Source organism: Lutjanus erythropterus, chromosome 6 (assembly GCF_056507025.1).
Source record: "Lutjanus erythropterus isolate fLutEry1 chromosome 6, fLutEry1.hap2, whole genome shotgun sequence".
Taxonomy (NCBI): Eukaryota; Metazoa; Chordata; class Actinopteri; order Lutjaniformes; family Lutjanidae; genus Lutjanus; species Lutjanus erythropterus.
The window spans coordinates 31,571,079-31,585,955 of NC_139322.1; the positions used below are offsets into that span (position 1 = coordinate 31,571,079).

The window sequence follows — 14,877 nt, forward strand, 5'->3', positions numbered from 1 at the left end:
AATTTCATGCCTCTTCTCAAATCACTATGTCTGTCTTGAAAGGGCAGTTTTTTTTTTCTTGCTATACACATATTGTTTTGTAACATGTGAGTATATTCAACATGGACTTAAGTTGTAGTTTTAGGTCACTAATAATGTTGTAATAATGTTGTAATAATAAGAACAGTAGTTATGATATAATCAGTCACACCACAGAAGAACTACATTGACTGGCTGTCTATCTTATTGTAACAGTCTTATTATCCTCTGTATCTTATTTAATCAATTCATGTGAATATTAATGTATGTAAAACTATGTAGTCAAGCTGGCAGCTCTTCACTGCTGATGCTAATTACTATGAATGTATCCTGTCTCTAGCTGGAGGTTGACAGCCAGTTCATCGACTTCGGTTTGCATGTGGTGGGCCAGACTATTTCACGGACTGTCACCTTGACCAACAAGGGTGCACTGGCCACCCTCTTCAGCCTGGACACCTCCACATGTCTCAGTCCAGAAACTAGCCACGTCCAGATGCCATCCCTGGTCTCTGCCAACACATGTCAGGTCAGACTGCCAATCTGGATAAAGATGAATTTATCACAGCACAGAATTTACAGCATACATGATGACTAGAATGTGTAGTCAATTCATATTAGGTCTAAAGAAGTCATATCATGTATAAAATGAAACTAATGTGTGTGTGTTGTTGGTTGACAGGAGATAAGTAGTCATAACACAACATCTGACAACCAGATGAGCTCTGCATCAATAGACACCGGAAAACTCCAACCAAAGCAAGAGGATCAGGAGTTCTCTGAGGTGCTGCAGCAAGAGCAACATGGTAAAGCTATTATACATACATACACCGCCCCAATAATTATTCTTTATTATTTATTATTATCCGCATGAATCTAAAACTGAAACATGAACCTGAACTTGCACCTTTAAGACCCAGCTCATCTGAACCTGAGCAGTAGTGCTCTTTTTCTCCCACTGGGTATTATTATTACACCTGATGAAATGAAAATGTAACTAGCTAGCTAATGACTGATGTAGATTCTTGTAGATTACAAGAAGTGCTACAGAGCAACAAAACACTAGCTAACTAGCTAGCTAAGGATTGATGTACATTAGCTAGGTAGTTAGAACTGTTATTGGAGCCCAGAGCAAAATTTCAGTTTTGTATAGACATCCAATTTTCCCAGACAATGAATGCTAAGTACATCAGTGTTCCCCTTTTCCTCTAGCACCATCATAAGGTTGACATTTACAGTTTTAGTGAAATGTCTCAACAACTATTGGATATGAATGTGTACCAGTGATATCTGCTTTATATCAGCAAATTCACATTGTCATTTTGACCATGTTAGTATGCTGACGTTAGCATTTTGCTCAAAAGCACTGCTGTACTGCTACCTGCTGGACTGCAAGTACAGCCTCACAGATGCACAGACCACTATCTTTTCCTCATCTTAACAAAGTGCTTCGAGTTCCCAAAATAGACATAAAATTATGATTTAGTTACAAAAAATGAAAAGACCTATTGTAGGAAAAAAAGAAATACATCCATAGATACAATGGGTGTTAACTTTTTGCTGTCATGTTGATAAAAATCTGATCAGCATTATGTTACCTACTGAACATGTAAACCAGTGCAGATTTGTATTGTATTTGTATTTGAACACAATCCTGGAGATAGCATGCCCCAAAAACAGCCTCTGAAATACAGCAAGTGAGGGCTGACACAATCTCCTCAGTTTTCTCATCCTTCTATTCCTGTTAGGACGTTTGGTCCTAGTAAGAACAAAAATGAAAGAACACACACACACACAGAGAAAAGCGTAGGGTTCACCTTGCTCTCTCAGCTGGGGACAAGGAGGCATCTTCTCTTTAATGTTCTCTCAGATCTGAAGTGTTCATCGCTGCACTCAGCACTTTCCTCCACTGATGTTTTGATAAGCTGTTCAGTCTCTTGCTTCTGCTCTGCTTGCTTTGGAAAAGACTGTGTCTCTTTCTTTTTTATTCACTATTGTTGGGAAAGGCTGTCAGATCTTGGCCAATTTTTTTAGGCTGCTGGCAGTACTTGATATTTTGTCCCCATATCAGTTTTTTTTTATGTCAGCAAGGTCTCTTAGATTGATGGTCAGATTGCAGATTGGCATCAAATATGGTGCCAAAGAGGAAGCAGTGAGGCTTCACCTTGTACGAACTGTCTGAATCTACTGTATCTACCCCACACTAAACTGAATGCCCCTCCATCCATGGCAAGTCAGAAGAACAGGTCAACAACTTTAAATATCTTGGACCCACTGTGGACATAAACGCAGTTTTAATCACCACATAACTTATATCCATAAACGATCCTAGTAAAGACTCCATGTTATTCATTAACTCAGATCACTGTCTGTTGCCCCCCAACCTCCTGTTGCTGCTTTAGAAAAGCATTATTCAACCCATCCTGTTACACTGTTCTTTACCAAGTTAACTGTCTCTAACAAAATCAAACTTACCGGCATTCCACATATTGCAACTAAAATAATTTACTCCCACACCCACTCCCAAACCAACAGACATGATCGACAGAGCCGTTACAAGCCCAGCACTCACAATAGCAAACAACACTGATCACGCCCTAAATCAACACTTCATATTACTGCCATCTGGACAGAGGAACAGGACCTTGAAATGGAGGAGAGCTCACATCAGCAGGAGTTTTGTACCCTCTGCATTTCAGCTGCAACCTTCGACTGCCTCGCTGACTATGTTGTGTGCTTGGATGTATGAAGGCATTCATGGGGACTCTGTGTATTGCTTGTTGCTGTGTTTATATCTATGTGTTTCAGTGTTGAACTGGCTGTGAAAACAACTCTCCCCCTGGGTATATTTACACACCATTTGAAGTGCACATTCATACTGCCAGTAAGAAGAAAGCTACTGATTTTAGTGACCCTCATGAGCTCTCCCTTAGTGCCACCATGAGGCCAGATTTTGGCTCATAATAGTATTCTTTCATCTACCAGGTTCACAGTTTTCTTTGTGTTGTATTGGGTGGGTTGGCAGCTTGTCAAGACAGATTGACCATTCAACTACTCAACAGTAAAAATGACCTCAGATCAGGCTTTGTTTTGTGTTTGTATGTGTGTGTGTGTGTGTGTGTGTGTGTGTGTCTCTAGCGGCTTCAGAGGCTTCAGCCACAGGTCCAAAAGCTATTCCTGATGCTTGTCTGTCCACCGATGTGGATGTCCAGATGGACCCAAGCCACCCAGACTCTGATGACTTAAGTCTAGGAAATGTAAGTATTAGAACTAATTGCAAATACTCTGTTCTGTCTTATAGTAACTTAATTACATTGTTGATTTCATGACTTTTCATCTACCATCTTCAACAGGTCAAAATTATGATTGTACAGTTCTTTGGTTTATGACCAGATTCCTGCAAAACGATGGACATTCTCCTCTGTCTCAGCTCCAGTTTGTGAGGAAATAGTAGTATGCAAACAAAACAGTGATGACAACAAAATCCAAGATGGCTGCTTTGCTCATCAACAGTAGTGAAAGCTGTAGTAATATACTGTTTATTAGCACTTCTATCTTTTGTGCGTCATTAAATCAGTCGTATACAGAGTGGTGTGAAACTTCTATTTGAGAATATGTTGCTATGGTGTTTGCAAATGCAAAATGCTATGCAATCAAGCACAACAAAGCTTTTCATGGAGGTATTCATCTTTTTTTTCCATTTTGTTGTACTTGACATCATTCACAGCTCTGACTTCTGACGTGTGAGATAAATGGAACGCAGTCAACTGAGTCTAAAAATAATTAGTCAACAATAAGTTTCCCATTGAAGTCAAACCCTAGCAGTTAACATGTTCATCAATGTATCAGCCTTTTCCTGATGTGGACTCTTTCTGAGAGAAAGATGTCTACCAGAAAAGAATTTCTAGCGGAAAATCCTGAAGCCAAGCTTCTTCCATGGTCTTAACATTGGCATGTTAGTATTGTCATTGTGAGTATAGTATTGATGTTAGCATTCAACTCAAAACACCACTGTGCCAAAGTACAGCCTCACACAGCTGCTAGCATGGCTGCAGACCCTTGGTCTTGCTGAAATACATATGGAATAAGTGTTGGTGAGTGGCAAACTTTGACCTGAAGACAGCACTGTAAGTATGTAAGGGATCAGTGAAATCATTTAAGACAAAAATCCTCACCCCTGCTGCTAGCTGTACCATTTGAGGGTATTGGCACAATGAATTGCTTTTTATAGATCTGACCCAAAAATATCAATATCACCCTGTGAAACTGGACTAGCAGAGAGACACCTGCTCTAAAGAGACAGAATATTACGTGTCTAGAGATGACTATTTTGCTCTCCATCTTGTTTTTAGCACTGGTCCTGTGTGTGCCTTGTGGCCCATGTGAAGTTCTGGAGTTGTTCAGGGTTCATTACGTCTCTCTGGTGGGGGGCTAATGGTGCATTGCCTCTCCCTCTGCGCTTGTTATGGCTGTGTGTATTGCATGCGCCTGCATGCCTGCGGCTCGATCATTGTCATTTTGACTGATACTTTCACATTGTGTGGTTGAAGGCTGGTGTCTTAAATAGCAGATTATCCATCAAGCTATCATGGTCCCACAATATTGAGTCGGTTGCTGCATGAATGGCTTACTCTTCTCTTTTGTTTTTTATTATTGCTCTCACCACCTTGGTGCTTTGTAGCGGAGCAGACAATCCACACAGCTTTTCACTCTACTTTGATTGCATGCCATTTGAAGTTTCACATCTGAGAGATTTCAGCCTCTCCGACATGGATGGAAATGGTTTTGTGTAATGGAGTAAAAAGGTTAAACTCATGAAGCTCAGTGTAGAGGTCATAGTCTGATTTTGCATCTAGTGGAATCGCCTGATGTGCATTACTAAAGTTAACCGGTTATTTTATATTTTTTAAAAATTAAATGTTTGCTTGTCCTGTTTGATGTTCCCTCTTTCAGGTTAGAGACGGGGAGATTGGACCTTTTGAAAGCATCAAACTGGAGGTTGTATTCACTCCAACCATTCCAGGAGAGGCCAAACTTGACTTCTACATCAGATTCTCAGACTTAACCAGCAAACCAGTAAGACAGCAAATTTATCATCTTGTGAATGTCACAGGTAGAAAACAAGATATGGGTAACACAGAGCCATAGATATTAGTTGGTTTTGTTCACAGCAGTATTCATTTATGTATGTGCTATGTATGTTTATGTTGTGATTAAAAGCTTGTTGGTGCCAACAGATACCCATCCAGGTAAGGGCTGTGGCAGTCAGCATCCCTGTGTGGGTGGTTCAGCCCACCATTGACCTGAAGATCTGCATGTTTGACCACCTCTATCAGGACAACATCATGGTTCAAAGCAGGTGAGTCCAAAATATGGGTGACATTTTGTCATATACTGTATGTATAGCTCCGTTTCCATCGCAGGAATTTTCCCAGGGACTAGGAACCTTTGAAGGAACTCAGTGTGTCTCCACTGTAGTGACCAGGTCTAAGTTCCAAGGATGTTATATTACACCCCAAAAAGTTGCTGATCAGGAATAATATGTTCCAAATGAACAGGAACTTTGGATGGATGGGACTCGTAGCACTGAACATTTCTGATTGGTCGAGTACTCGCAGCTTTTTATTCACGTTTCAAACAACTCTAGTGTGAAGAATGCAGAAGGATGCAGCAGTAACTTTGCATAAACAGGGGCTTTTTTATTTTTCTTCTGTGACAGCAAACACAATACATGGCATTTCAGTAACCATTACGCTTATCCAGCCACATACAGTACGGTTGAGTAAAGTAACTTAACTACTCCTAATAGCATGACGCACTTTTCTGTGATAGTTGTCAATGCTGAAAAAGATGTTTAAATTGAAAATCAAATTGTAATGAGTCAAATTGAATTGTGGATTTGGAGAATCATGACATCCCTAGTAAATGATGTACAAATAATGATGTCTGTCCAGTGCTTCATATGGCATCATTGTTGTATATTGAACAGCTTTTTCATGTCAGTGGACTTATTTGCCTAATCTTTGTTGACTGTGGTGGAAACACAGACAACAATAGGCTGAAAGTTCCTTTTAGTAATAAGTAGTTCCCAGGACTAAACATATGTAAACATATTCTTACAGAAATGTTCTACAGCATCTGCACTGTGATACTTAAAAATGTATTTATTTGTCCTGTTCTACTTACAATTGAATGTAATACACAAGAGAGGGACCAAAGGGACCAAAGTGAATCCACACAACAACACACTGAGTGTATAACCAATTTAAGTCTCTTCTAACAATAATTACAAACCTGAAATGCTGCACTGGTGATTGTGTACTTGATTTTCTTAAAACTTTGAAGTAAATTAGAATGCAAAAGAAAAAAAAACACAAGCAAGCGAACAATGATCTGCTTGCCTTGTTAGCTAATTTTCTTTGTCAGAATAAACACCAGCAGTAACTCAATAGGGTAATACACCAGAGATATTTGAACAGTCCCTCTGCACCTATAATTGAATAAGACTAGTTTCCTATCCCGTGCTGATGTCCAGTTGGTTTACATTTAGAGTGAACCATTTCCACATGTCATGTCCAACTACCTTATTTGAACAAGCACCACATCAAATTAAAGGATGTGAGATGTCATTTAATAGCATATTAGTGTCATCGGTAATGTTAACGGACAATTCACACAGAACCTGAGACCCCTTCATTTAATGGGTCCCCTAGTTTCCTAATAACTTCCTAAAAGTTAATTTTATTACTATAGGATGTTTTTTGGACAAGAGTTTGTAATTTGGTACTAATTATAAAGAAATTGTAATTGGGACTCTTGGTGAGTGCCACCTAATTTATTAGAGTTTGTAAGAAGGAGACAGAGAATGGTGTAGTAGTGGCATGTTAGATGTGCACAGTTTGATTTAAAATATAACTATACATATGAGTACCTCTAAGGAGACAGCTATACTATTTTCTAGGAAATTATTTGGAAACTAGAGAGAAGAAGCAAGAGAAAAGTCACTATATAGAACAGAATTTTGGGAAAACTTGGAGTCAGCTGTTTTTTTCATGTATAATTTGAGCTGATGGTCCACACCCAGGACAGGTACACACAAATGTAGAGTACATTCTTTCCCAAAGGAAAAACAGCAAAGTATTCCTTAACAGTTCATTTGTGTAGGACTAGTTTTATTGTCCAGGGGGCAATTTATGTAAATGAGACCTCATTGTCTGCCGTAACAGGTGCACAGAGTCTGTAAGAACAACTGACATGACAGATTCAGACCACTCTGAGGTAGTCAGTCTCCAGGTAAAATTCAACCTTTGTATATAGGCAATTGATGCATACGTATTCCATATATTGTATGCTGTTGGGGAATACAAATGCTAGAGCCAAGTTTCCATATGAGACCTACCATATGGCACCAAAACTGTACAACAGCAAATTCAGCTAAATAGGAAAGATCTGTTTATTTGCCAGTAACAACCGTTACATTATGACAATCACTGCTTTCAAAGGGTTTGTCAACGCAATATGAGGGAAATGACTGTTTGAAAAGGCAAGATAGCTGCTGTATTATTTGTGGAAGCATCTTATCACAAAAATGTGCACTGTGACAATGTCTAGGACTGCATATGCCAAAAAAATAAATTGTATTGTCAATGGAGAACAGCAGTCACAAATCCAAACCTAGTTCTCTCTCAGACCACTTGATTTACAATATGCTGAAAGGTTATTATGGAATTATTCCTCAGTGATGCCAAAAAAATGTTGCCTACCACAGCTTTAAGCTGTGGAATATTGAAAACTCTAGAGGCCAAGAAACAGGTCAGAATAGGCCACGTCTACATATTCAACACAATCTCAGTCTGTGTAACACACGTTATGAACCAAACTTATAGTTTGGTATGCAGTATGCCATTACTACAGAGTGCATATTTAACGGCCTATTATAGAGTCATTGTGAAAGGCGCTTAGGACAGTCAAGTCATGCAGAAGAAGATAGTGAAGCCCCACAGACACACACTGTCAGCACTTTTCAGAAGTGAAGATGTAGTGTTTCAGTCACAGACTTTTGCCAGACATTCAACCCACACTCATATGAAACAACACAAGCCTCAACAACCAATCAAAAATCAGTATTTATTGAGATGGTCATTAATCTTTAAGAGGCTGTATAAAACCCCTCAGCCCAAGTGAGGGGTGCATGTCATATTTCCATTCTATTTGTTGTCATGCTCAGAAACAACCTTGGAGAGAGTTTGAAAAAGTGGATTGGACTGCTGATGTAGCATGCTGGCTTATCTACTGAATGCAATACTAGAACTCCCTCACACACTCAGTCTTTGCCAAAACAGGCATTTTCACAGAAAAACGGCTCATGGAAATCCCTTAAAACTGACAGGGCCAGCTTCATTTTTAGCTGGCCTGACATAAAACTCTCAACCTAACTATACTCAGAGCCAGGCGCATGCAGACATAATAAAATAGAGATGTATTAGCTGATAAATGTTCCTTAACAAAGGATGATGTAAGAGATGAAGCAGAAAGCTCAGATCCCCCACAATCCTCTTTGGTCCATACAATAGCATGGAACAAAAGTAAATCCTTTATGATTATGGATGTGATACATTATGATGCACACACAAGGTTAAGAATACACCGAGGGCAGTAACATTCACAGGCGTGTGGTCCACCACCTAGACAGTCATTGTGTCACATCATGTGGGGGAGGGAGTGCATGTGTGGGGGTGGGGGATTTGTGACAACTGCCATCTGGTGCGCCGGCACACCAGCACATGTGACAACATGACGATGACAGCATCAGTGTGAACGGCGGTAAAAAAAGAAAATGTTAATGCTTGCACCAGCAAACCATGCAATATGTCACTCTGCCTCCAAGACGGTAATTTGAACACAAAATAGCTTGGCAGGCTTTTTGGGGAAACAATAAGAGAGCTCCTGCTTTCATCATACAATTTGTCACTTTTTCCTTTGAGTAGATGAGTAGATATCCCACAAGTCCTCCTTAGTTTGTGACAGATTTTTTTTAAAGAGAACTGTACAAAGCATAATTGAATATCTCTCTCTTGTCTCTGAGCCAGTGATTTGAATATTACTCCTACTAATTGAAAGAATTTTTAAGAGGCTTTAAAACGTGCAGTTTTTGACTTTTGCCCGTGAGCCAATGATTGAAATATTCTGCAGACAGTTGGCAGAGTTTTTCTTTTTGGGAACAGTGTATGTGTTTTGGGTTTTTTTATATTTCAAACCCTCCTCCACTGGCACCTGCTGGGGAGTTGAGCATTCCTGCCCAAACTGAGGCCGTAAAAAACACAACCAACTTGTCTTTTTCTGCTTCACAAAGCCTTCTGTCCTTGATTCCTCTCTGTTTACTGTATCTCTAAATGCCTACTGTACCTCCTCTTTGTCCTGTGTTGTTTGGCCTGAGGAATGTGACTGTGCTGTTGATGTTACAGTTGATTCTTCTTTAGAGCTGCATCTAATGATTATTTTCATTATCAATTAGCCTACCAGTGATTTTCTAGCTTAAAGGAAAAGTTCACCCAAAAAATTCATGCATTATCTGCTCACCCTCATGCCCATTCAGGGTTTGGTTTATTTTGTTAGTCCACAAAACACTGCTGGAGTCACAGAAAAACAGCATTACAGAATCTCCCAAACAGTGTAAGTGAATGGTGACTAGTTTCCAAATGTAAAAAACAACTGCAAACAAACATAAAATGACTCCATACTGCTTGTCTGGCATAATCTGAGTCTCCTAAAGTTCCAACGTGCCATTGGCACACTGTCACAATACATACGCCCAGTTCAGACTGCCCACATGTTCCGGTGAATGTGGCTCCAAGCTAAGGATCTACAGTGAAGACAGTGACAACTAAATCCAACTTTCAATCAGCATGAGGACAAGTGGATAATGACTCAATTTCCATCTTTCTGTGAATTACCCCTTTAATAAATTAGTTGTTTGGTCTATAATAGAGATAAAACAATATGAAAATTTTATATCACAATTATAGTAGCCAAAATTATCATGGTTGTCAGTATTTTCGTGAATTGTTAAACTGTGCTAAAAAACATTTTAAAAGTACTGATACACACACTGAAATTATTTTACCTCTCAACGATCTGTGATGCAAAACAAACTCATGTTGCTGTTGTGCCTGTGTCTATGAGACTGTTGCTATGTTTGGTTGATGCTGCATTTTAATAATCAAAGATGGTCATTACAAAAAATTGGAATTTCAAAATTTTAAACGGTATTACTGATTGTCAGGAATTTTATCATGATTTATTGTGAAACCAATTATTCTTTCTTCCATAGTCTATAAAAGGTCAGAAAATAGTGACAGATGTCCAACCCCCTGTGTTGTAAATGTCCAGAACCCAAGGATGTTCAGTTTAATATGATATAACAACAGAAAATCAGGAAATCTCCATATTAGATAAGCTGAAAACACCATTTCCTGCCATTTTTGCATGAAAAATTATTTAAAACAAATTCAAAGTAATATAATACAAAATAATTGGCCTTTATTTTCATGTAGTTGCTAATGAAAAACCTGTTCTTCCAGCTGGTTATTTTGAAATACGTTAAATGGTATAAAGCAGACAGTACTGCATTTGGGGGATGGTTGCCTAGAACCCTTGATGTGAAAGCATGGTATCCCATGAGGCTTTGGAGTACATGTGGAGTAGGCAAGCACAGCCACCTGGCCCTTTCAAGAAAGGGCAGAGGCGCTGCTGTAGCCGTGGGCTCTCAGAGTCCAGGCACTCACATATTCAGCTCTGCATGTAGACCCAGCATGAGCTGTTTATCCGACACAATTGCCACTAAACCTCAATGGTTATTACAAGTGTCATTATCAGTGTTGCTCATTGGATCATTTGCCAAACTTCAGAAGAGGCTGTTTGCTGCTTTTCTTCCTCTACAGTTTGAAAAATAGTACCCTTTTTTCTCAAGATTATTTTTTGGCAGTTTGTCCTCATTTGACAGCCAACAGTGTAGTGATAGACAGGAAGCATGGGGTGAGAAAGGGGTGTGACATGGAGCAAAGGTCCATGGGTAGATGAATGTCTGTCACAGTAAACTGCCTCAAACTAGTTAAAGACGAGAATCACATTAAACTCAAGTTCCAGTGAGAGTTTTTTATGTGTGTAAATGCTATAGTCAAAATGAAAAAATTAATTCAAAGGGTTGTTCTGATACCAGTATCAGAAATGCTGGTATTGGTTTTCGGTGAGTACATGAGGTGACTTTCCAAGATTTTTGAACCTGATCTTTTCTTCCCATTCAGCATTCAGGCCCAAGACCAATAGTGTTTTTGGCCAGTCATGTTGAGAAATAGGGCCTGGCTAGCATTCAGATTCATCCTCAAGGTAGTTATTGGATGGGATTGAGGTCAGGACTCTGTGTAGGCCAGGCAAGTTCTTTCTCACCCAATAAATCCTCCAGATTAAATGACAAAATACGTTGTTTGTCCATGCCATCGAGAGTGACATATAGAAGAGTTTTCTGACTCAAGTTAGGTTTAGAAGCAAAAGCGAATTGATTAGATTCAGGGAAACAGTAATCAACACTTGGTAAGGGTTATGGAACAGTTCTGGCCAGAGATGACTGTTGAAATAAGAAATGACCCTGAAGGCAAAGCTCTCAATTTACCAGTCAATCGATGTTCCGACCCTCACCTGTAGTCATGAAGCATCTATATAGGATGCCTCATGGACAACTTCCCTTCCTTTGGATGTTTACAGGGAACGTCCCACTGGGAGGAGACCCAGGGGTGCACCCAGAATTTGCTGGAGGAATTGCTTATCTCTACTGCATACCTTGGGATCCCCTGGGACGAGCTAGAAAGCATAGCTTGAGAGAGTGACATCTGGAACACCCTGCTTAGAATGCTGCCATTGCAACCCGACCTCGGATAAGCAGAGGAAAATGGATGTATGGATGGATGGAATAGCGGTCTCTGGTGTTGAAATCCGCCAGTTTGTGAGCTAATCCATCCTGACCCTGATATCCTCCCTACTTTGTTATGCTGTAATAATGTCACTTGATTTTTCTCTGCTCATGAAAGATTTTAGCACTGAGCAAATTTCCATTCTCCATAACTTTAAACAATCGTTTCCCTGCATTACAGAAATCAGCATTTGTTTTAATGACCAAATGAAACAAAAATATTAGTATAATGAAGGTTGATGAAATGAATGTTATATAATCAGTGTAGTCTGTACCCCAAGGCAGCAAATTATGTGAACTGCTGTAAACTCACATCTAAATCATTAAACATCGCTTCAGAAATAAACTGGTCACAGGCAGCCAGTAAAAAGACAGGATCAGCTAAATGCCCCTGTTAATTAAAACGCCTAATTACCCTAAATGATTATGTATCCATGAATATTCCTCCGAGAGTGATTTGAAGGTTATCATTTGGCTGGAATGAAGATAGCGACTTAATATCCCCCAAGTGTCCCTGAGAGAGAGAGTCCTTGCCTCAGGGAAACAACCATCTGTTTGACCTCTCTGTTCAAAGTGGGTCACTTCATTTGTGAGGGGAATCGAAAAATGAAGGGTCCCTCGCTCTATTTGGCTACAGCCCACTTGTCCCTCGCTTTTGTATCTTTGAGGATGAAAGTAGACATAACAAAATATTATCACTGCACTATGCGCATATCACCTCCAGCAAATAGAGAGGTTTTTTTTTCAGCCTGTTTGTATTGTCATCGCTTTATGAAGGTGTGTGAGTGTGGGCTGTGGTTGGATGTGTTGGAGAATTCCCAAGGTGGAGAGCCATTTATATCACAAGCCTCAGTTATAACTGAGGCTCGTAGCCACAGGCACAACCATCTGTTGGAGCTCTTGGAAATTGGGTCACCCAAAAGATATGGACTCGGGGTACATCACTCCATACAAGGCAATTTCTGTAGGTGTCACTCAAACAAAAATCTTGTCTCTGTACTGTAGTGTCCCTGGGGAGTAAAACGTTTGCCCTGTGATGTCCACTGGGTATAGCACCTGGAATATATATTTTCTTGCTGCTGCTGACATATGACATTAGTCTGACTGATTCTGGACTTTTAGAGCCAATGCCAATACCGATGTTAGGGTATGAAAATATTATTAATAATAATAAGTTTTTATACAGATTATAATATAGAGATTTGCATTTTTGCAGTGATCCCTCAAATGTGGTCATCAAACACACAAGACACACAGACATGAACATAATGTCAGAAGAATGGTGTCCTCTGTGGAAAAAGGTGGAAAGTACTGAATGTGGAGGCCGGGGTAGTGGCTGGGAATGTACCAGACTTTTCCACCAGAGACTAGAGTTTGTGTCTCTATCCCTAACTTTAACAGAACCTAACCATATTTTAACTGTTGTGCATTTGCTGTAACCACGACCTCCTATAGCCTTAACCCGGCTGTAGTTCAGATACTGCAGAAACAAATAGTTTATAAAATATTGTTATTGGACAGAAATATAACTATGCAGTATTGTAGGTTGTAGGTGGTCATATCATAGATTTGGTCATCCACTCTTGGCCATGTGGAACTGTAATTTGAATTGTAAAGAGTAGTAATATTTCCTCTGCCAAAGAGGTTACGTGTTCGGTGCCAGTTGTTGGTCTGTTTTTCAGCAGGATTACAGAAAAAAATGAATATCCATGAAACTTAGTGGAAGGGTGTAGTCAAGGAAGAACCTGTTAAATTTTAGAGTGGATCTGAATCACGGTGCTAACTCGTGTTGCCTTGGCAGAATGAGTGCCATCATGCATCTAAAATTCGGTAGATGGTAGACAAGTTCAGAAGTGATAAAACTAAGCTAATTGTAGCAATGCTAATACTGAAATTTCATACAGAAAGTAGTTCTAAGGGAGCACTCAGGGACAGTGGTTTCATGGGAGAACAGTGACAATGCCTAGATTTTTTCTCAAATTATGGTGTGGCTGTGGAATCGTAAATACACACATATCATGGAACTAATTATACTATTAACTCCCATCTCAATGTGAAGTGTTTGCAATAAACTTCACCAGACATACTAAGGAAATTGTTTGAACACACGCTTCATGAGAACAAGCAATAATACTGACTGTGAAGTTTGTGTTCACAGATTTGCATATCATGGAGGAGTGGACTGTTGGCCTTGGTGGAGGTCTGCGCTCTCTTAGTGCCCTTGTAGTTCCCTGTGCCTTACTGCCTGTGCATTATTTTTCAATAAAAGTACCAATCGTCCTGTATTGCCCCCACTAGAAGGATGCACTTGATGTGTCAGCGTTATGTTAATGAGACCGTATCCTTTGCATGACAGGGCCAGTACAGCCTTGAAGCTGACCTTTGAGGTGTGCCCGGAAATGAGGAAACATATGGAGGTCCTTCCAAAGACAGGCTTCATCCAATCTCAATCAAGCTTTAATGCCCAACTCAAGTTCCTGCCGAGGTAAGGAAGGACACACAGAGGATGCAATGATAATGGAATCACTGGAGCATTCATAATCTTATTTCAGACTGTAAGCTTGTTAAGATTCTATCAACCTTCTATGAAAGTGCAAAGTGTTTCACTCCAAAGGAGACTTGTCATATGTACTGAGTCAGGCTTGCAGTTTTGTGGCATCCCATCTGCTGCTGCTTCTAAAAAGAAGAAACCTACAGTTTACGTGTTGAACAAAAGCTGCTAACGTTGGTATACACTGCAAAGAGGACTGTGTGGTTTAAGGGCTCTTGGAAGGAGATAAGTTGATAGTAGTACACAATAAACCAATACACCACCGAGACCAACTTTGAGGGGACGGTTTTCCACTTCTTATGTGGATGTCTAGTTGTTGATGGTAAATGTAGTCATTTGGAACAAT

At 39.8% G+C, this 14,877-nt stretch overlaps 1 protein-coding gene across 1 annotated transcript in view; it reads left to right on the forward strand.

Moving 5' to 3' along the window:
* cfap74 (cilia and flagella associated protein 74) overlaps positions 1-14,877 on the forward strand; it is a 74,576-nt gene that overhangs the window by 25,929 nt on the left and 33,770 nt on the right. Inside the window, exons 17-22 of the mRNA XM_084720047.1 lie at positions 359-544; positions 698-821; positions 3,154-3,272; positions 4,969-5,091; positions 5,253-5,374; positions 14,337-14,465. Coding sequence (XP_084576173.1) covers positions 359-544; positions 698-821; positions 3,154-3,272; positions 4,969-5,091; positions 5,253-5,374; positions 14,337-14,465 — 803 coding nt within the window. The remainder of the gene's footprint in view (positions 1-358; positions 545-697; positions 822-3,153; positions 3,273-4,968; positions 5,092-5,252; positions 5,375-14,336; positions 14,466-14,877) is intronic.